General features: G+C 39.8%; 1 protein-coding gene across 1 annotated transcript in view; it reads right to left on the minus strand.

Annotated features, from left to right (window-relative positions):
• The window catches only part of diaph2 (diaphanous-related formin 2), a 520,520-nt gene that overhangs the window by 48,816 nt on the left and 447,305 nt on the right, over positions 1 to 24,399 (minus strand). Inside the window, exons 29-30 of the mRNA XM_084719553.1 lie at positions 6,389 to 6,481; positions 3,570 to 3,635 (exon numbers count right to left, since the gene is read on the minus strand). Of these exons, the coding sequence (XP_084575679.1) occupies positions 3,570 to 3,635; positions 6,389 to 6,481 (159 nt within the window). The remainder of the gene's footprint in view (positions 1 to 3,569; positions 3,636 to 6,388; positions 6,482 to 24,399) is intronic.

Below are 24,399 nucleotides of genomic sequence, written 5' to 3' on the forward strand. Positions count from 1 at the left end.
AACACATCAACAGATCAGGAGGCTTACCATGATTTGATGTCCAGACCACCTCAACTGACTTTGCAAATGTCTGCATTACTTCCTCTGCCAGATGCTGCCAGCCTTTGTTTTGGGACTCTGGCGTTGTTTTTCGCCAGAGTTGACTAGCATTTGAAAAAACCCATTTTATCCGCCTTGCTCTCAAACCTGTTACAAACTGTGCAATACATAGTTGGTTTCACTCACATTCTCTACCTCAAACCAATTTCACTCCCATTTCCAGGATAACTGAAGTGCTCACTTGTTAGAGCTCATGAGCTTCATCTTCATCTTCATCTTCATCATCTGTCATTTTCTCATGAGTGCCTCATTGATACTACACATGTGCAACTTTCAACACAGATGAGAGGAAAGTAAGATGGCTCACTCCGTAGCTACTTCTATAATCAGTTTGGGAGAAGTTTTGGATGCTAGATTTACTCGTCTGACGTGGCGTTTTACTTGCCCGGGGAAATCCACACAGTTGAGCCCTGCCATGACCCTATTTTTTCAATCACTACCCAGAGTTCCCGACTATAGTTGAAGATTGGAACTTCACTGGATACATTGGATGCTTTACCTTCAGGTGTAGCCCTGTCTTTAACAACACAGCACAATACAATGCTTGCAACACTGCTAAAGCTAAAACAATAGGTCTGTCAATCTCATGCTCCATCTTACCCTCCATCATAAACAAGACCCTGACAGAAGTCTTTCACTTGGGACAACCACGTGCTCCCAGCCCAAAGGGTCACTATATCATTTTCTGAGTATTATGGCCTCAGGCATCGAGGTGCTGACTCTCATCCCACCAACTGCACGTCAGAGCTGTGGTGTTCTAGGTGGTGCACCTTGACTACCACCTGACACTCCAAACTGCTGCCTGCCACAAAGGCACAACCAGTCAGAGCCTTTCCTGACCCTCATATTAATTGAAATATTGAACTAAGCAATAGTAATCTAGAGATTCACGAGTATCCCCACATCCACCCAGTGACTGTCTTGTGTGTGCGTAGGGGTGAGCCAAACTATATTTAATTGCTACTTTCACACCTCACGTACAAGCAACAGCTTCTTCCCACCAAAGAAGTAAGATTCTACGTCTTTAAAGACAGTTTTCAGAGCCTGTCAAGACCCTCTCCTTGGATTACCCACACATTAAAAAAATTACTAGTGAAGTTTCTTATTTCTTATTTAACTGTACTAAGTGCTTTTTTTGAGGTACAGCAAAATAACTGACCAGTAAAAGACTTTTTGTGAACAAAAAAAAAAGTCTACTCATTGCTTCATAGCATCATCCATGAACATACCAGCATGATGTCAGGTACATGGACATGCAACCAAAACAGATTAAACATATAATAGCAAGACAGACACTGTTGCAACACACAGATAACCAATCTGTCACAGGCAATTCATTTTAAGCCAGAATTGCCTCAAAGGCAGCCTGCACATAGCAAAAAAGGTAAGAATCCTTCAAAAAGAGACACATCTGCAGTGCTGTTGCAAATCAAGTTGACATTTACCACATATATAAGGAAAAAAGAAGGTAATACACAAAACCATTGTGAGTGGCCAAAGCATGGAAGTCTACAGACGTCCACCTTGCCACAAGACAGGAAGTGATGTCATGCTGCAACAGCATAGGCTAACAGGGAGTGTGAAACAGTTAAATGATAACTGGAGCTGCTCTACAAGACAGAGATTATGCTGAGTGAATGAAAAACTGTTTCCTTAAAGTAGCATGATTGTTTTAGTGTTGCATGATTAACAATATAGAATCAAAGGACCAACACAAGGGAAACTTTAGTGCTGGTCTACTTTATTGTATTGGATTTTAAAGGTATTCAAGGTAAGATTTACATCATGTTAATCAGTAATACTGGGTCTCCCCAGTTCAGAGTTTTCTTCTCTACTGCAGCACTTTTGAACATTACAACACAGTACCAGTCAAAGGTTTGGACACATCTTCTCATTCATTGGTTTCTTTATCTCTACTGTTTTTCTACAACGTAGAATAATACTGGAGATATCAAAACTATGAGATATAGAATTATATGAAATTATGTAGTAAGCAAAAACTGTGAAAGCAAAGTAAAATATGCTTTATATTTCAGATTCTTAAACAGCACACCGTATTCTGTAGTTTCAGGAGTCAGTGTACAAGAGTCTCTTTGCTTTCTGTTGTTGACCCATGGTCTTCTCTGACACACCTGTCTACCTACAAGTGTGCAAACATTTTTTGCTCTTTGATATTTTAGATTCTTCAAAGTAGCCACCTTTTGCTTTGATAACATCTTTGTACACTGTCTGTATAATTTGAACCATCTTTGAACCATTGAACTATCATGAAAAAACAGTGAATAAGAGAAGTGTGTCCAAACTTTTGATTGGTACTGTATAGAGTAGAGTTTTTATGGTTCTGTATTTTTAATTTGTATCTTTATTTCATTTTTAATTTTCTTTCTAATTGAGTTAATTGAGTTTTTTTGTCATAGTGTGTTTGTTTTTTTTTTTGTTTTTTTTTTTTTTTATTAGGGCAAAGTTTTAATAAGTTTAGAATAAGTATAAGGTAGGTAGTTTACTCACAGTAGAAATCCTGTTCTCAATAAATCAACACCTCCTCATGCTTATTGTGTTGGCAAATTTCACCAAATTGGCAAACCATGACTAAATAGTTCATGTATAGTTTTATTTTAGTTTAGTTAGGTGTGTAATTACACAACAAAGTTTCAGTTAGTTTTTATTTTTTATGACGTTTTTATTTGATTAATGTTAACTAAAATGTTTTCTTACACTTTTAGTTTTAAGCTAGGTTTATAGTTTAAAACTAAAACTAAACTAAAGCTTTATAGTCTTGTTCCAGATACCTTCAACTGACATAAATTGGTTGTGACCTCCTCTGGTGCTTGACATCTTCTCAGCCTTCCACAATTCTTCACTTGCTCATATTCTAAGAAATGCAGCACATCATTTTGTCGTCACCATTGTCATAATCGTATGCTGCACCCCTGTAATTGCATGTTGTTTTTTATTTGTATTGTGAGCTGTAAATACACACAAGGGAGAAAACACTTACATTAATTGCAAGCTATACTTCTGTACTCATGTACTGAACTTCAAACCTGGTGTTTGCTAAAGCCTTGCTAATGCACCACAGTAATTAGTCAGTTCTTTTGAATCGGCTGTGCAAAAACTAAGCTCAAGTGAAACCGAAATTAGTGTTGATTCATCTTGAAACTGCAGTTGCTTTTCTCAGATGAGCTGTGTATGTTAATAAGAGGTTTTGTCTTTGTTTTAATTTAAATCTGTTGTCTAAAGCTCGAATGATAGCTTTTTTTAAGCTCACAGTAAATCTTACATATTATACCTTTAAACATGTCATTCTTTAGTAAGTCAAATGCAATAACTCAGCGCAGGACTCTGCATGGTGTAGGCCAGCTCAGTTTGAGTGCTCTGACAAGGACGTGTGAGTTATGCAGCCAGCAGAAGTGCAGCAGGAGGCAGGGTGGTGCTGGGTCTGGGTTAAAAAGGTAGTTAAAAACACACACCTAGGGTTCTGTTACCATAGTTAGCACCCGGCCACCGAGAGCCTGGACTGGAAGGACTTTGATCACCTGTAACAATGTTGGTGATAAAACAATAAAGAAAGAAAAAAAAAAGAAAAGAAGGGAAGGGAAGGGTGGAGAGAAAGGAAAGGAGAAAAATGCATCAGAGGTCTCAGATATTTGGCAGGAATGAACCACTCCCAGAGTTTGGAAAAACCCTTCAGATTTCCTAAAACACACATCCATTTGGACACAGACTCACATTAAACCCAAACACAGAAATATGGAATGAACAAGGTGCAGATGAAGAGTAGAGTTGGTTATGTCTATTGATGAGAAGCATTATAGGAACTGAAAGAAGAGTAAAGGATGTGTGCATGTGTGTTTGTTGTTATACACTGTCAGTACTACTACAGAAATTGGTGGGAATCATTTTAATATTTATCATCATATATATTTTGAAAGTAGTTATCTTTGATTGACCAAGAAAATTAAAATACAATTGTTTATAATGATTTTTTAATGTAAAAAAAAGGGAGGGACATATGACATCATGATTTGTACTAACAGTATATAAATTGTGAGTACTGTGAAAGGAAAAAAGTGTGGTAGACCATTAGAATGTATGCGAGGCAGAGTTGGAAAGGAACCGACAAATATGTTCTGGCCGTATCACCAAGCCACACAGGACATGCCTTACTTATCTTCTACTACCAATATTTTCTGTATCAATTAAAATGTACCATATTTTACACACTAACAGCAAATATCTGCTGCTAATAATAATTCTGCTACTAATAACAATAGCTAATACATCTGATGTAACTTAAAACATATAAGTAACTTAAACACTTAAATTTAACCCTAATTATTATAACTCTACAAGATGTCTTAAGTATTGCTAAGCAACAATGTAAAAAGTATGATGGTTTACACATAAATTAACCTCTGTCTTAAAAATGTATGCTTATTTTTACTGCTTGCTTCACAATGTGCAGCCTGTCTATAGCAGAATCATCCAATCCAGCCACTGGTCTGATTTTTTCCCCCTCTTTTTTTTTTCTGTCGTGATTGCCAGTGTGGAGATGGCAGCACCTGTGGCTCTTCTGCAGAACTCTGACTTGCATATCAATTGACCCTGGCACCCCTACTAGGTGGTACTCCCCTGGGCGCAGGCCATTCATCATGGTAGAACAGAATGTGTTAACACCAGGATTACACTAAATCAGCCTCGGCCCAACTGCAGCCAGCATGGTTACATTATAATAAGTGCTTCATGAATGGCTAAAGGACAATAAATCGCTAATGACCTGCACTAAGCCATGCATGTGCTGGTTTCTAAGACACCTGTCTGTACCTGCATGTGTTCCTATGCTTGGGCACAGATCCTAGGGAGGACGGAGGGGAAGAGTTCATCCCTAATTTTTGAAAAACATGAAATTGTCTCCCCCATTTAATTAATATTGGATGAATTATTTAAGTTAAATAGGCGATGTCAACTCTATTTTGAAATATTTCACTTTCCTGTTGTGGGGTGAATACTAGCCGCTGTAAAAGTACCAGGCCAGTCAAACACTTCATCACAGGTAAGTTAATGTTGCTACTGAGTAAATGTATGCTGATTGTGCCTGTGGAGTGAAGCGAATCAGAAAAGAGTCTTAGTTATGGTGTAACTTCAGTTTTTAATGTGAAAAAATATGGCCCTACCATAAAATACCTGCTTTTCAAATGGAGTTTGGTTTAAAATCCTGTCCACAAAAAAGACTGTTGGGAACAGAGGCTATTTTAACGTTAATAATTCACATTCATTGAGCTGACCTACCTTTTAATAATGAACCTTGTAAACAGCATAAAGTAACGTAGGAATTGGAGCTAAAACCAGCCTATTTTCTTCTTCTATCAGCTTGCTTGTTTTGAAATTGCTTTAAAATAGTGCCAACTGTGTGTGTCGAGGACTAAATTTCTTCACTGTCCACTGTCTCCCCCACTGTCATTGAGACCTGTGCCCTTCCTATGTGCTCCTGTGTGTGTAGCATGTGGGACACAAGCACAGGAATACATACAAAATTAAATACAAACTGGAGAGCAAAGCTCCTTTTTATATGATAGACAGGAAAAAGTTGCATGTAAACTACAACCCCAATTCCAAAAAAGTTGGGACGTTGTGTAAAACAAATAAAAACAGAATGCAGTGATTTGTAAATCATTTTAGACCTATATTTAATTGAATACAAAATATTTAATAGTCAAACAGATTTTTTTTTTTTGGTAAATATATGCTCATTCTGAATTTAATGACTGCAACATCTTCTGAAAAAGTTGTGACAGAACGTGTTTACCACTGTGTTACATAACTTTTTCTATTAACAACACGACACACGAAGTGACATTCTTTCCCATTCTTACTTGATACATGACTTCAGGTGCTCAACAGTCCAGAGTTTAAATTGCTGTATTTTGCGCTTCATAATGCACCACACATTGACCAGGCCTGTCCAGTACCCTAGTAGCAAAGTAACTTTTTTATTACAAAGCCTCACGGTTGTCCACACTGTGGACTCTTTAGACCACAACACCCTTTTCCATTTTGCATCAGTCCGTCTCAGATGAGCTCCAGCCCCAGAGAAGTCACACATCAGTGCATTCAGTTTTTATTTACATTTTACACAATGTCCCAACCTTTTTGGAATCTGAGTTGTACTAAACTCAGCCCTAAACTAAAAAGGGCTTGTAGTATTTTTTTTTCTGTGGACAGGTGAGACTGACAGAAATAACAAAAAATATGAATTAGAACATAAAGACCGTGTGTTTTGGTACGTTACCATTGCGCGGTGTCCGTTTTCGTCGATCTCTGAAGGCTGCTCCAGACTGAAGAGCTTCCATTAGGCTATCCATTACACCAGTTTCATCTCCCTCTGTAAGAGACCAGATAATAGATGCAAAGATGATTACAGGACAATATGTGCATTAACACAACAGCGTGAAGTACACACAAACACATGCACACATGTATAATATGTACAAGTAGACATAAAGATATACATACTTGTACATAATGCTTCAAGGTCTAAGTCTAGATATCTGCCATGGAAACAATGCAGGTGCATGAAATCAGCTTACATCACAGCAAGAGAGAGCCATGATTCTGAGTGAGATATAAACAAGTCTTTTATACGTGCGTTAAGACAGAGGCCTGTCACTCATGCCTGTCCTTTTTTTCAGTAAACAGCTGGGGAGGAGGAAAAATACACTTAGAGCTTAGAAACTAATACAGGCAGAGGAGCCTCAGGATGAAAGCATCCACTGATGGTCATTGACAGATATTCTTTCTGTGGCTAACGCAGGGGAGCTAAGTGCTCTTTACAAAGATTTAGTGTGGAGCCGCTCAATACCCGGGCGCTCTATCATTGTTCAGTCAATGACACCGGGACCGGCCTTCGAAAAACATTCCCCCTGCCCACCGTTCCAGCTGTCGCGTGGATCCATGAAACTAGAGAACTGCAGGCAGTCGGCATGGCTGAGGAGACAGGTAGGAGACACTTAAAGTGCTATGAGGCCAACAGCATGACAAGTTGTGCCCACACTGTGCACATGCTACGTACAGCTCAATGGAAGCGGGGGTTCAAAAATAAGCTTAGGTTCTATATCTGGGTCATCTATCTTTACGCCCCAATACTAATGAGTCAGAGGGGCACCCTTTTTATCATTCTGGTCCAGAACAGACATTATTTTAAACTAGGATCATTAGGGTGACTTATTGTAGAGCTGGAGACTTGGCCATCAATTCTTTAGCGTACATGAGTGAACTAGCTTTTCCCCAGTGTTTACCATCAGAGTCCAGGCATCTTGTTTTTCTACTGTGCTTACAGCTTGAGCTGAAGGGAAACATTCAGAAATAAGTGGAGACAACTGCTACTTTCAGCACGCAGCACTTTTCCACACACCAGGGTGATCAATCTTTTGTTACTTGCGCGTGCTCAAAGAGACACGATACGACGAGTCGGGCAAATTGAATTTATGAACGAAACACGTTGACACCGAATGCTACACGATTAATTTAAGGAAATGGCACATCTTTTGCCATTACCAGAGAACGTCAGGCCTGCACATGTTTTTCCCTTCTCCTCCTGCAACAAACTGCCCGACCTGCAATCATTCATGCAAGTAAAAGAAGACAGTACAACCAAGAATAGAAACATGTCTTATGCAAATTTTAAAAAAAGCAACTCTTCACTCGTACTCACACTAATTTCGCTCTCTATCTCATTCCTTCTCTTTCTTCCTCAAGTCCTTCCCAAGGGCTACTTTGAAATCAAAGTATCTGTTCTGGCTGTGTGCTGTGCTTAAAAGCAATCCCGATTAAATCAAGCTTAATTAGACCAGCTTTATCAGAACAAAACCAAAGCCGAGCCAAGTAGTGCTTATCTCAAATTGCAGCACTACACCTCAGATAGCGAGCTCATTGGTTTAAAAGGGGGGAGCATAGGGTTTTGTGTGCCGTGGACCTCAAGAACAATATGGCGAACAACTTGCAGCTGCTGCAACTGTATCAACTCCCAAGATCTTTAGCTACTCCTTCTTCGTATGTAGGCTAGCAAGGACACATTGTGAGTCTGACAGAAGGTAGAAAGTGTTAAGTGGCAGGTAAACATTTATCTACAACCACCTTGGCACAAGAAACTTTTTGACAGCTCCTTCTTCACTGCCTTCTTCATGGAGACCTAGACATCACAGGGGGCACCTGACACTTTGATCAATTTGTCCTACTTCTAGCTTAACTGTAGCACAATTCATCATTTGTAATGGCCAGGACTTGGGAGCCGTAGTAGACTGGGGTTCAGGGGGAGGACTGCAGACACAAAGAACCAAAATGACTAAAATGGGAAACACAATCCCCAGTCACCCCACAGTGCTCAATTAACTATGTCCTATTGGGCCACGGCTTAAACTTGAGCAGGCCTTACTCTCTGCAAGGAATTATCACAAATGAGCCTTCAGACTCTGAATTTATTAACATATATATGTATTTATGTGTATATATCCAACAAAACTGCAAAGACAAGGTAAGCTTTTAACAGAAAAAAGGATATTATTTGACTACACTTGCAGTAATCCTCAGAGCAAACTTTCTTCATTACTTATTATAACATTGCCCACTTTAGCAGACATTTCTGCCTCATTCCTGCAATTCACTCTTGTCTTATTTTGAGCTGTTAAACCTAGGGCAAATATTCATCCGCTTCTCATTAGCAGCAGTGGTAGATTGCATGCTGGGGAATTACAGAAAAGCTAACCTTTTATGCCCAAAGATCTTTCTCAAGAGGAAAGATCCCCTCTGCTCACAGGAAATTGCTTTCTAAATGGGTTAAGATGGGCTAAGACCCAAGACATTGACAAACCCTTCCAGTGATGAAACACCTTGGTGGGCACCTCAACAGACAGCCCCGGGGTCCTTTAATGATCTTATTAAAGCTTGTGGAAGTGTGGAACATGGTTGTGGCTTTTGCACTTTTCGGTACTTTCTTAAACAGTTAAACCTTTAAGAGCAGAAATAAAACTCTACCTCCCAGAGAGAGATGGTGTACTTGTTCCATATCTTTCCCTTTGATCCCTACCTACCTCTCCCCCCTCCTTTACCTGAATATCAGGTGGTAACCGGAGCCAGAGGCTGTGCCAAATGTAACAGTGAGCCCTGGGGATTGGCTCAGTCTGCAATATATTTACAAGCAGCACTATCACATTTTCTAATTAGGAGGGATAACAAGAATAATGTGCTCTCAGCAGGACATGCATAAAAGACTTCACACACCAGATTAGTTTTTTTTCCTCTAAGAAATGTAAAATAAGAAAAAAAAACTACAGTAAGAGTGGGAGACCGTGGCTGTAGAGTACCATTCACCAGTACAAGGAGCAGAATACACACACTTGAGTGTCAGCTGTTGCAGTGGAGGAAAGGAAGGGATAGGAAGAGAATATGCACAGACACTGTAAGTATCACTGTTGGCCAGTGATGGAAGAAGTACTCAAATCCTTTAACTATAAGTGCTGATACCACACTGTGAAAATGCCCTTAGGAACAGTCGTGCATTCTAAACCTTACTTTAGTAAAAGTTTGCAAGTAAAAGCGTAAACTTACATAAAATGGAAATACTCAAGTAAAGCACAAGTACCTCAAATTTGTACTTGTAAATTTGTACAGTACTTTAGTTATATTCCACCACTGCTAGTAGGGGAGGAAGACATAAAGGAAAAAAAAGGGAAGAGGCAGAACACAGGGAGAAAGAGAGGAAAAGGCAGAGCACAGAAGGCAGCTGAGGAGAAAAGTGAAGAGGGTTTGTGTGGTGGAGTGGGTTATTGAGAGGGACCAGTGGAGCGAGGCAAGACACAAGGTCGTAAAACACCTTCCTGGCTACTTGACGGCCTGAGCCCTGTGACATTTAATTATTTCTAAAACATACACTGCAGTATGCAAGCACAGGCTCGCAGACCCTGTCATACACCGAAAAACCTGCCTACACAGTTTTAGTGATATAAATGCATATTGTATGTTGCAAGAGCATCGGCTCCACTTAACTAATCCAAATTTACGGGGAAGATTTCTCAGCTGACAAGTGAGTGTTTGACAGACTAAGACAGCGAGGAGGCAGATAGAGAGCGTACTCCAACTAATGTCAGCGGGATGACCTGTACTCATGGCTGCTCATGGCTACATCAGTTAGAGGAATACAGGAATCCAGCCAAGTGTTTTAAAAAACCAATGCATCATTGAAGCATCCATACAAACTCTTAATGGGGTAGTTCAGATAATTTTGATGAGGTACTTATTGATAGTCAGTGTATTACCTACAGCAGATGGTTGTTGGCATGCCCCCAGTTCAGAGAAGCAGAGCGCGGCAACAGCACAGAAGTTGCGCAATGTTTCACTGTGGACAGGGTCAGCGACAAAACGTATTTCAGCCACTTGAAAAAGGTCCACCTAAAATATCTAAATCTGTGTGTGTACACTATAATTAGAATATTTTTACCACTTTACCTTGCCGCTAAGACAGCCTGTTTGGATGGGAAACCACTGTGATATAAATCAAACATCGCTCTCTCCAAACTTAACAAAATTCCCATGGGTGAAATCGGTAATTTTACCTTGCAGAAGACAGGAGTTGCTGGTCTATCACTGCCTCAATCATGTTTGTTTTACTTTGTGACCTTGGTGTTTTAAAGGGTTAGTCCAAGTCTAAATGAAATCACAGATGGAGGCAGCATCTCCTGTGTTTTGTGAGGTAAAATTACTGATTTCACTTATGCAGTTTGGCTGGTTCAGAGAAAGTGATATTTGGCTTACATAACACTGGCTTCCTTTCAGATAAGGTTTGTGATGAAATGAAATAAAGTCTGCACTTGATTTGTTTCAGGTGGACCTCTTTTAATGGTTAAATGCATTTTGTTGGTGACCCTGTACACAAGATAAAATATGGCATCTCATTTGTTATTTTTGCCAATTAAAATCAGTCACCTACAACATTCAAAATATGTACAGAACTGCAAAGTAAAAGCGCAGCTGTTGCCTCCAAAGCATGACAAAGCTTTTGACTCAATCATCCAAGCAGAAAACCTTATATGTGTTTGAATGAAATGCCTGCCTCTCTTTTTTTAAACACCAAAGGCATGGCATTCCTATAATTATGCGGCAGTTCCAACAAAGCCTGTTCATAAATTCAATTTGCTATCTGTCATCTCCTGCATGTTGTGCTGGGGAGAAAAAACACAGCAGATCGATTGAGAACTCAATTTCTGATGGCTCACATGCAGCCTTCATGATTCATGGGGGAAAAGAGAGACAAATAATTTGAAGAATTTGAAAAAAGCCTCTGTCTGCTACGTGCGGGTTTCTAAAATAACGACAAATTATGACATCCTATATGCCACGAGTGAAACTGCTGGCAACAGTGGCATGTTAATTGAAAAGATAAATAACAGTGTAAGCATACAAAGTAATGACATTTATCATAGTCATATATTTAATAAATCACAGCTACGTATCCTCTGAATTTATATAAGCATAGTGCTCTCCTCCCTAACCAAATTAAAGTGTTCGACATGAGGAACATCAGGCATAGAGAGATGTCTATTACCCACTAGTATCCACTATCCTTCCAGTAGCCAATCCCTGAGCCTAATTTGCACCGTAATGAGATCTAATGAGAGCTTACAGGCCTTGTGCTTGATGAATTGAAATCACTGTGAGAGAGGAACACAGAGCGAGTTTAACCTCACCCGAGTAACCCTCCCTGACTCCAGGAGGGAAGATGAGAAAGAACATGAAGAATGAAAAGGAGAGGAACAAGTCGTTCCTGTTTTTTTTTTGCTTGCTGTGGATTGTTTTTGAACACATTTGAGCCCATCTGTTCCCCCACAGAGAGTCACCTGTGCAATTAACCTGGACCATTAGCCGTGAAACAAAGGCCTCGGTGGAAGGAGGGGGGGTGCTGCTTTATGGCCAGGTGGAGGGGCAACAACCACACGTTCTTTTAATCTCGTCTCCTCTCCACTCTCCCTTGCATGCACCTGGTTTTGTGTTACTTTCGCATCTGAATTCAGGCGCAGCCACCTAGACATACACAACCACCTGCATTACTCAACACCCCCCTTCCTCTTACCACTCTGCTGTTGACTCTCTTACTGTCTGGCTTTGAGTGGAGTCTCCCCCACCCCCACTCCCCCGCCCCTACACCACCTTCCTTTGCAGTCCCAGCAGCTCCTAAGACCCGGTCAGACAGAGACCATTACTGCCATGGAGAGCACAGAGAACACAAGTGCCCGAAGGACAGCAGTCATGCACCTGTTAGATGTCTTTCCTTTGTTTTTCGCTCTCTCCACTCTTTCTGCGTTTCCCTGCAGTCCAACCACCCAACCCTGACAAAAGCTTTGACACAATGACCCAAGAAACTTTTCAGACAGGCTCCGCTCTTTAATTTGTAGGTGTGTGTGTGTGTGTTTACTAGTCTGCTTCAGTGGAAAAAGAGAGAAGGAAAAAGGGGAGTGTAAGGGTAAGATGGCTAATAAAAAAGACAGATTTGCCTGCTGATTAATCTGGATTGTTTTACTGTAACAACTTGATGAGCAAACCCACTCATGTCCTCCGTAACTCAATTAGGAATGCACCCACAACCCTCCATTCCAGCAGGAATGGCAGCACAGCTACTACTTTCCTCTTGCTGTGAGCCCCAGTGTGGCGCCAGGGTCAGGAAGGGAAAATGAGGAGAGAGGGCAGGATGTCTCGGAGATCGGAAAGGCAGGTGGGGAGTTAAAAGGGGTATTTGATATGCATGAAGTACATTCTCAGAAATCAGGGTTCCAAAAGGGTTGTTCCTGAAGGGTTGAGGTTCTAGCCAGAACCATTTACTTCTGAAGAAACATTTTTTGAAGAAAGGGTTTGTCAAGGGTTCTTTGTATGAAAAAAGGTGGATTAAGAACCATTTTCATCCCCCAATACCTTTTTGGAAATATCTGAAGAACTCTTTTATCAAGGGTTCTCTGTACCATAAAAAGGCTCTGGCTATAACCTCTTGGCTGGGTAATAGATAAAACCCTTGGAATATAAAAAGCTTCTAAGTAGAACCCCCCTGGGTGGGTTCTAGAAAAGGGGATATAAAAGGGTTTCCAGCAGAAGTATGTTCCAGATAAAACCTTTGCAATATAAAAGGCTCTAAGCAGAACCCCCTGGGTGGGTTCTAGATAAAACGGTTGGAATATAAAACGGTTCTCAGCAGAACCCCCTGAGTGGGTTCTAGATAAAACCTTTTGGTATATATAACAACCTCTCATAGGGAGTTCTGGGTGAGCCTGTTACAGATGATTCTAGGTATAATCCTAGATTCTAGGCATGACTTATTGAAAGGGTTCCAAGTTGAACCTTGATAAAAGTTCGTACCAGGAACCAAAAATGGTTCTCCTACGATCCCTATCTATCTCTCTGAGTGTAGAGACAAGTGTTGGAACACGGCTGGCCTGGTCACTGCAGGACGGATCCCATACCCTGAAAGAAGGCGAGATGTCCTGACTACGAGAGACCGGGGCGGGGGAGGGAGGCGTGGAGAGAAGTTGGATGTCGACAAGGGAGAGATGAAAGTGGATTAGCCGCCGTGGCGATTTGCATTCTGTGGTGGAACGAAAGCCCCTGCGATGCCCCGAATAGCTGGATGCATGAATAAGTAAACAAACAAAAACAAAAATAAACCCTCCATCTGGATGGATGCTGCCAGGCCCCAAGTGAGAAACAGTAGGGAGGGGAGGTTGGGAGATGGGAAGGGGTGGAAAGAGAGATGCTTGTAACGTAGCAGTCACCACACTCTGCTTCCTCTGCTATAATTTACTTTTACTGCCTGCGGGCCCCCCCGGTTACCATATTGCTATCACCATCTATCCACTGCTCTTGGCTAGTTTGCCCAGTAACACCACCAGCACACAAGGGAGGGCTCAAACCCGGCACTGACAGATGTTAAGTTGACACACTTTCTCTGAGCCACATGGGGTCAACATGTCAGGGTGCCAGCAGGGCCACATGAGCCTGTCCTCGCAGCAAAGCAGTAGAGACCGCGACTGCTGCTTTTCCATAGACTAGGTATGGTTAAATTTAGCTGCAATATGGCAGATGCTGAACCATGTGCATTTTCACTGTGACCTCAGCAGATGATGGTGTCTGCTCTTGATGGAGCTGTCACTGTAAACAGATCAAATGTGTGGTCTTGCAGCGGCTTTTAAAAGGCTCACTACGCTCATCTTTATATAGTGTTGTATCACCTGTGTAATGTACGAGTTGCTCTGGTTTGGAGTTTCAGTCATACATTTCTCTTTTTTTCTCTGATCTAATAAATTCCACAGTCAGTGTTTTCTGATCTGCACTTTGCCATGATATCAGAGCAGTGATTCAGAGATCTGCTACTGTAAAAAGCCCCAATGTGCAATTCTTGTAGCTTTTATACCATCTTTCAAACACCTGTGTTGGCATACAATATGTTTGTGTTTGTAGAAAAAATAAGAACAGAAAAATAATCCCAGAGAAAATTGGTGTAGTCTTTGTTGATGATTTTACTTTCATTCTAGTTTTTTCAGGTTGGATCCTTAGAAAGAAGTGGTGCTTCACTGTGCATTGCTGCCTTTCTGCTATTTTGCAATATATGATACACATATTTTCTCTACAATAACATACCATCGATTCCCAAATAGCTCAAACATATGATGGTCTTAAAAAAATATGAAGCATTGCTGGATGTTAAACTACCGAATAGTATATAAAGTAGTTAAAATTAGACCCTTAAACACATACAGCTGTAAAATACTACATACAAACTAATGCAGCTGGTAATATTAATCCAAAAATATTAGAAAATCATATGGCATTAGTATTAGGCCCTGCTGTGAAAGTACTGGACTTGAATACCTAATACTGAGAACCTTCCCCTTTAACGAAGAGTTTGTAGTAAAATTGTACTTTTGTGTGTGTGTGTGTGTGTGCGCATAGGTACACTATTCAGTCGTAAGCCAAACTAAGTTCAAATGAATACGGAAGTCAATATAAACTTCCTATTCTGGGTGCAAAGTGCATGTCGAAATAATAGAAAACAAAAAATGCTCAGCAGCTACGAGTCAGGATAAAGACAATTAGAGCCGCCAAAAATGAGAGGTCTTCCATGTACGTTTCAGAGCTGGAAGCTGTTCTAGAGTAACAAACTGTGACTGCTCTTTAGCTGAGTTCGCATTTCATGGACCAACTCTGCTGCGAAGTATACAAGAAGACGCCATTGTAATGTTACATAAACAGTGACTTTTTATTCCTTTGGTGTTGCAGCCAACACCTATTGGCGGCAACTATTACTGCCACCTGAGCTTATATCCACACTTTATGACAAACATAATATTAAGTACTCCTCCCTCAACCGAGTGAAAAACTGGAAATCTCAAACACAACAACATGGTCTTCTATTAAATCCCACAGTAATTCATACTTATTTATATAGGATATGTTCAGTATATCAACCAGGCCTACTGTCTACCACAGTGTCATTTTAATACTTTCACTAGGAGTTGCTAAAGTAAAAAAGAAGTACAAATCCTACATAGGTGCTTTAATGCAATCTCAACACTTTTTGCTGCTAATTCGTATTAAAATATTTCTACATGCTCAGCACTGGAAGGCTTCTATTATGGAGAAGCAACATGAGGTGCAGCCTTGAAGATGGTGATGGACTGCTTGTGACCAGTCTTCTTCAAGGACAATTTCTTGGATTGGCTTTAAATATCACAGGGGAGGCGTTCTCAAAGAGGGCGCCGTCACAGTGAGCTGGCTAGATGAAGAGGTGCAGGCGGCAGCCATTTTTATTGCAGCTTGGGTAAACCTCAAACCTCCAGCACATTAACAAGCTAACAACATCTTTTACTGTGCTGCTCTGGCGTACGGACAAAACAGCCCTGATCTATTAGTGCCATGCCAACATCACAGCCTATGATCACGCTTGCTTTTGTATGCAACAAATATAAGACTGTTCATACCAGGGCTGCTTCAATGAATCAGGTTATTAGAATGAAAAGGATGTCAAGGAGGCTTTGGCACATGGGAGAACATTGAGATGCTATAAACATGTTGGGTTTCATCCATCCAGGGCAGTGTAGATTACCCATTTTACACGAGTGGCACATTTGGATAGCGGACGCAGAGTTTTGGAATCCAGATCAAGATAACATCTGAACCAAACCACACATGGGCTGTTTGCATCAGTGAAAGGCGGCGCTGTCTGGGGAAGCTAAATGGATTTGACAATGGGATTTGATGGTCTTTGTAGTGAGGGTAATTAGGTTTGATTGACTGTAAAGTGACTGGTGAGGTCCAGATCTGGGAGGGGAAATGATCAGACACTTGAACCACCCACAAATTAATGAGATTCAACTGTGCCTGAGCTGATTTCACCAAGGAGAAGAAGAACATTTACTAAAGCAATGGGAGAGAGAAAAGAACATGGAGGGATGAGTAGAGTGATTGTGTGTGTGAGAGTGTGTGTGTGTGTGTGAGACAGACTCAGTGGGAATAAGAGAGAGAAAACAGGAAAGACAGAGATATCTGATGCATGTCTCACTTCCTTGATTGTGGCCTTAACTAAATTAAGTTAAAAGATAAAAGTGATTAAAAGCTTTAAGGTGCAATCTAATTAGCGTTCTTTGTCTTTCTCTTGATACAAAAGAGGGTGCCACAAAATAAAGAAATAACAATACATATTCAGCTTGACAATTTAATGCATAAGGCAGACAGACAAAAATGTGGGACAGACTATTCCCCAGTGTTGCCTTTAATTGCTAATGAACTATGGTATTTATCACAGAATATTAAGAGGCCTCCTATGAAGCCAGGCTCATTTTCTTCCTGCTGACATTTATTTATGGAAATGCATTGGAAATGTTATAATCTGTTCGGGTGAGGATTGGAGGAGTATTTTGTTACATCACCTCCACTTACAAAATGTCATTTTGCAGTCAATCAGATGTGTTTAATCCCCACATGTCATTTGTTTATGAATAATTCCCCTTTTCTACAGGTTTCTATTCATGCCGCCTTCTCTTATAGGCCTTAGCTGAGATGCAGTCAGCCATATTCTGTGTGCCATCATCGCCTTGAGGCAGATTCCGATTTCGACGGAAGATATAGCACAATCTAATATGCTGTTATTTATTAGAATGGGGTGTATGACAGCAGATAATCCTGGTGCCCTTGTTCCCGTCTTTCAAGGTAATGATGGAATTCACCAATCCATACTCAGGAGTTTCAGAGCATGCCTCACACTTCCTGCAATCTGGATCGACACAGCTCAAAGGCAAGGACGAAGAAAAAAAAGCAATTTGCTCGGAGTTTGGCATCATGCTGCTGTGACATCCATATGCAGATGTAATGACAGATCCTTCATTTTTATACCTCATCAGAAACTACAAATATATAACCAGACATGGCAGCCATCAGTGGCATGACAAAGAAATGACACTTGAGGGAATAAACAGGCTGCAGATTCAGAAGCATTGTGCCATATATCATCATTACATTCTGGAAAGGTCTGTCCTTGTCCGTTAGATTCTATAGCTCCCTAATACTGGCTTCATTTCCCAAGCCATGCTGAGGAATAGTGAGAATCTCTCTCAGAAACATTTCTTTTATCTACTCAGGTTTCTGACCTTCACGTCTCTACAAGCTATCTCCCCTGGTAATATTGTTTGCCATGTCGGCTGTGCTGCAGAGACACTATGCAAACTTAGAAAGCTAACCTGTCCACCCCGCCGCCGCCTGTCAGCGCTTGTCTATGATCACCTAGCTGGCATGGCTGCGACGCAGGTATGCACTGGCCTACTGGCAGCTGTCAGTGTCACACAAAGCCATCAATCCACATCTCTGACTCTGTCATTCCTGACAGGGCTCTGCCAGCCACAACCAGTCAGCCAGCTGCACAGATATATGTGTCAATTTAGTTTAGCATGCCACACTAATAGACACCTGAATTTGGAAAATGTGCTTTGGTAAACAAAAGAAATACTTTCACGACTTTGTCTTTCAGGAAATAGAAAACAGAGAAATAAGGAAAACAGACACTAAATGGAAATGTTAGCTTTATATAATCAATATAAGTGATTTTAATAAACTCCATCACTTTTAAAGAAAAGCTGAATCTTAATTTAAGTGTATGTGGATAGTTCAGATTATTTGAAGCCTTGTGAGTTGTATACGTCCTCATTTTGGAGAAGCAGAGAGGAGTAGCAGCATGGAAGCTAAGCAATGACCAGCTGTGGATGAAGTCAGCAAGAGAAGGTCGTGTAGTGTAATGTGTCCATTTAAGTACACACCATATTTAGAATGTTTTCACTCCTTAACTTTAATGTAAGACAGCATTTTCTCATGGGAAACTGCTGTTATATAAATGAAATACTTTCCACAGGCGAAATCAGTAATTTTACCTTGCAGAGCGGAGGAGTTGCTGATCTACAGCTGCCTTAATGTATTCATTTGTATGTATAATTTTGTACGTATAATTGTGTGACTAATCCAAACTATCCTTTTAAAACACTGAAGTCACTGAAGTCAAACTGGTAGACATGCAACTCTGGCTGTTATAATGCCCATTTGCCATTGGAAAAGGCTGTCTGATGGCAAAGTAAAGTGGAGAAAATATTCTAAATATAGCGCACACAAATTTATATTTATTTTGTAGGTGGACCTTTATTTAAGTCACTACAATAGCCTTTGCTGCTGACTTCGTCTACAACAGTATATGTTGCTTGATCCATGCCAATACTGTCTTCTGCTTTTTTTAACTGGGGGCATGCAAGCGACATCTACCATAGCTAATACACTCACTATTGATAAATAGTGAGTGTAAATAAATCAGAACTACCCCTTTTAAATGTGTACTCAATTTTCCATGTGGATTACCTTAAATCCACATTTGATAGTTTGTAGAATGAGGAAAAGGCATATAGATAATGCGGTTGTGTACCAAAAATCTGAATGCAGTCAAAACCTACACACACCTACAAACTTCTTTTTGCTTGTATTTAGCAAATTGAATGCTTTTTTTGAGAGGAGCCCACTTTTATTTATGTAAACATACACTAGTTCATCCTCAAAGTGTGAAAGGTTGACAAGGAGGATGCATAAATAGAAGCTGCAGGCCCATCATTGTCAACATGCCAACTGCTCTCTGCAGAGAATCATAGAGACACGAAGACCTCATTCTAGCAGGCCTTGCTGAAAGGGAAAAAATGCCTAGACGACTTTCACCAGCACAAAAAAAATACATGTGGAAAGAAAAGGAGGACACAATATAAAACGTACTGAGGTGGATATAGAAATATCACGTAAGCATGGACTTAAAATGAACAATACACCATATGCTGCAAGCAGATTTTTGTATTATTGCACATTTTATTTAATTGATCTCCCTTTTTCCTTTTAACAAAGACCTATTTTTCTACTAATGGGCTCAGTAATTTTTAAACAGTGAGTATGAGGTAGATGCAACTTGCAGCTGTTGAGTGAACAAAGATAACTACATTTAAGGTGATAATAATGTGTGTTCAATAGTTTTATTAATACAAACACGTTGACAAAACCTATTTTTCTACTATAATATTCCCATGGAGTAACCACGTGTACTGGTCTGGATTCTGCTGGTGTCTGCAAGCTGTTGTGAGAATGAATTGAAGCGGCTGAGTGGGCTCTAATTCATATAGTAAAAAATGATCACTTTGCAGGTAAAACCTAATCATAAAAACAGCATCTGTGGAGCCTCAGCGTGTGTGTTTAGGGTTTTAATAATACATTCTTGGACAATTTTCATAACTGAATTTACAAAAAAAGTTTGTTTTCTAATCAAATAATTTTATTTTGAGACCTAAGATTGGCTAAGATTTTTTTTTCATCTAATAATAAACGAGTCCAGTTGGATTACATTTAATGTGTGCAGTCAAGTAAGATGGCAGACAGTTGGTACACCCATAAAATGTGCTGTAAAACCCACAGGCTACAACCAATATGCTTCTAAACTTGATATTCCTCAGGTTGGCAATAAACATGTTTTTCAGGGGTTCATATGGTGAAGGGGGCTGTTACACAAGCTACTACAACTATTCACACACTACAAACCACGCTGTATAAAGTAGGTCTGAGAAAAGTTGATGGGAAACATGTTAAACACAAAGTTCTTCACCATTTCTCTGTGGTACCTGGGAGAGACGCCTGGACTAAATAAAATGTTCAAATAACTTTTTTTTCGTTTTCCTTGTTGTTTGTTTATTCCTGTGTGCCTCATGCCAAGCTGCATTGTGCTCAAAGCGGCATGTGCGCTTTCCGGCTCCGTTCAAAGCTTAGTGAATTTGACTGGGGTATGTGGTTGACATGTGGGTGCAGACACTTGCCCCAGACGGGGGCACTGACCCCGGTGATGCCAGCCGAGCAGGCGGCCAGAGGGGCCTGCTACTCTTCACAGATGCCTTAGAGAAACAAAGTCCAGATGCTCTACCATGTTCCAGCTCTTGGCGCACTCAGCATGCTGCTTGTGACATTGTTTCATATGAGGCAATAAAAAATATCCCGCTGTGATGAACCATCTTATTCTGATTTAGACAGAGGCATTAGTTTGGGTTTATTCTGCAGTGTTCAACAGTTATTTCCAGGGAAGTAAAGCGATTTAGTAAATGTTGAACATCTGGTCAGTTCAAGAGAATATGGAAATCCACTTAGAGCAAATTAAAACAAATGGGGTGACCGGGTAATGATTTCATAAGCAATTTCCTACATTAGGATTTCTAATACTTCACAAGGAAAACACGTTTAGCTCTGCACTTGTCTCATCTATCAATCACGCTTGTTGAGGAAGTGTACATGTCAGTGCACTTGCAGAGGGTCTAATCTCAAGTTTTATCAACTGGGATATGGGACAAAAAAAAATGATAAAAAAAAAAAATCAGTTTCCTAAAAGCATTTGTCTGTTTCCCCTCCCCCCACCCACTCACCCTGGTGCCATCCTGGCAAAAGCTAAATGAATTAAACACTCATTAAATATGCATTTCATTGTTAATCATTTGCAAGCGGAGAGGATTAGGTCGCAATTTGTGGAATGACATAAAATCTATCCCTTCTCCAAAATAGCATCTTAAAATTGCATTAAACACAATAGTATGATCCATCAAACAGTCTTTAAAGCAATAAAATGAGTAAATAAGTAAATCCATAAAACAGATAAAATATTGACCTGTATAATTCTCATAATACAATAACCATATGTTTATGCCATCTGTTCATGCTAATGGATTTGTAAGCATAAAAATGTGTTATATATTTAGGTCAACAACTCTATCTATCTATCTATCTATCTATCTATCTATCTATCTATCTATCTATCTATCTATCTATCTATCTAGGTCTGACTGATACTTGATTTTTCCAACTCATACTAGGGAGTACTAAAACCTACTTCTAATATCAATATATCAGCTGGTATTCTTTATACAGAATATAGAATATACTGTACTTTTTTTTTTTACTACAATCCCTTTACCTTATACAGAACAGACTATATAGAATATGTATATGAACATATAGTTTTACAATAATCCCTCAAAAGTGGTTAACACTTCTGAAGAAATTAAATGTCTGCAGGATATTCTACAGTTTGACAATAATAACAATTAAACTTTATTGTCCAAAATTATATCAGGGCACAGAAAGTTTCTCTGACATTTTTTAATAATTATAAATACCTATATATAAAAATAAACACAAATATGCTGCCTATAAAGCCGACAAATAGAAACAACTTGTATTCTGTTCTTTTCATAGGGACACCTATCAACCAACGCTGATATAGACGAGTATAACTATGATGAAATCGACATCTATCCATCTATCTATTTAGGCCTGACAAATCTATGGATTGTTGAGACCTATTTTAGGGACTATAAAAAATCTGATATTGATATATTGGCCTATATTTATTATGCAGGATATAATATAGAGAATGTAGACTATGTACATAAATACACTCATCTATATCTATCTATCTATCAATCATCTTTCCATCCCTCCATCCATGATTATGATTAAAATAATAGAGACAAGAACAGGTATATTAAACTGGAGTTCTATTGCAATGTTTCAATTAGCCTCTAACCTTTAAAATGCTACATGACTGTGGACATGATTAATAAATAGTACGAGGAATTAAAAACGTCTCTTTGTGCAGCACACTGCCTTATTTTCATCAACCTTCACAGAAAACACGGCTGATACTCGGCATGAAATATTGATGCGAAAAGTCTCCTCAAATAACTAACTCCTCAAAATATCTGAAGCACACATAGAATTTTAGAACAGAATGGGAGAGAAGAGCCAAGACTCTCAAGCCAAGGCTGTCAACTGGAGGAGAGTGGAGGCAGAGAAAAGAAAGATGTGCAACAAGAAAACACTGAATATCCTGCTATGTGCGTTCCAAGCAAACAGCTTAAAGAGAAACTGAGAGAGAGAGCGAACACAAGGGCGGAACACCAAGCTGCTGTAACCTCCAACCTGCTTCTGGCTCAAATTCATTTCCATTCACAGGATCCATTTAAAGTGCTCGCATTCTGCATGATTGTCCTTTCTCTGATTACATTTCACACAGAGAAAAGTTAGTACACAAAAAGGAACTATTCAAGGTTTAATGAAAATATGTAGTCAATGCAGGTAGGAACCTTGACAGGAGAAAAAGCAGCCTGGGTTTATATTTAAGAGTGTGTATTTCATAACTGCCAAGGTCATTGTGATCGCGACAGTCCAACGAGCTAGGTGTTGGTGTGGAGGACAATCCCCACTATCTCCAAGGCTGCAGGCAATGTTGCCCATGTCATCCTCATGTTTTATTCATGCAAGTCATATTATGGCATTCAGAAACCGAGATCAAAATCTGCTCTGGCAGAAATATTTAATATCATACCTACTTCTCTACCCTTCTCCATCTGGTTAGCCAGAATGAGAGAGAGGGGTAGACAGCCTCCTTCAGCTCAGCCATGTTGGATTATTAAAAGTGAAGCTTTCAAAGAGGTCACTGCTCAGGGAAAAAAAAAAAGGAGAGGGGGGAAAAAATGTAGCATGCATCAATTATCTTGGAGAGTTTGTGGCATACTGAAGACTGTCTTGTCACATTTCCCAATGTGGCTGAGCTACAGAGAGGTCCTTGGCTGGCGCTGACATTTAGAAGCTGGTGAATTGTGGAAATCCCAGTCTGTTTGTCAAAAAAATGGACAAAAGACCACACTGACTGCTTGCAAAGCCCCTTCAGGCTTGAAATTCCTTCACAATGTCATTGGCATAACTAGACACAGGCATCCAGCTCTGTCGCTCTAATTTTTCATGTCTGAACAACTGCAACTTACACTAATCAATACATGGTTTACTGGCATTGCTGCAGGAGAATAGAGAGATTCCAGTGATTCACAACAATAAATATAGCACGCTGCCCGCAAACAGCCTCAGACTGGAGGAATATTTTCTGTCATATTGCTTTCACATGACCATGAGTGATAAACGAATAACAACAGCAGGATCATGTTGGAACAGAACTGCTTCAGAGCAACTTTCAGACGCTGTTACAAGTTGACCTCAGCTTTCTACTGAACGCAGACTATTTTGCTAGTTCTATTAACGGGATAGTTTGGATTATTTATTATTAGTAACTACTGTAGATCGGCACAGCCCAGCTAGGAGAAGCAGAGAGGGGCACCAGCATGGAAGCTAAGCAAACAGCTGCTGTGGGCGGGCTAGCAACAACAAGAGTCACTTAAAAAAAAAGTTGACAAAAGAATCAACATCAGCTTAAAGCTACTACAAGGACTTTTTAACTGCTTATAAAACAATCTCAGTTTAATAATGAGATTTAATACTGATGTACTGATATGAGCTACAAAAGAAAACAAGACCATCAGTGAAAGGACTGGATATTCATTTATCCTTATTCTAAATGTCTGACACTGAGATGGATTCTGTGTTAAATCAGATGAAACAAGCTTGTGTTTACATTTTCACAGGCAAAGTTAAAGTGGGTTGTACGTTTGCCAGTTAAAAACAAGATGAGACTTATTTATGTTATTTAATAATAAAGTTCCTTGTAGTAGCTTTAAGTGTATGCTATATTTAGAATATTTTTATTGCCTTACTTTGACATTGGGTAGCCTGATTCTGATGGGAAATCAGTGTTATACAAGCCAAATATTGGCTCTCCAAACCAACCACTCCACAGGCGAAAATAGTCATTTTACCTCACAGAACATG

This window comes from Lutjanus erythropterus, chromosome 5 (genome assembly GCF_056507025.1).
Source record: "Lutjanus erythropterus isolate fLutEry1 chromosome 5, fLutEry1.hap2, whole genome shotgun sequence".
Classification (NCBI taxonomy): Eukaryota; Metazoa; Chordata; class Actinopteri; order Lutjaniformes; family Lutjanidae; genus Lutjanus; species Lutjanus erythropterus.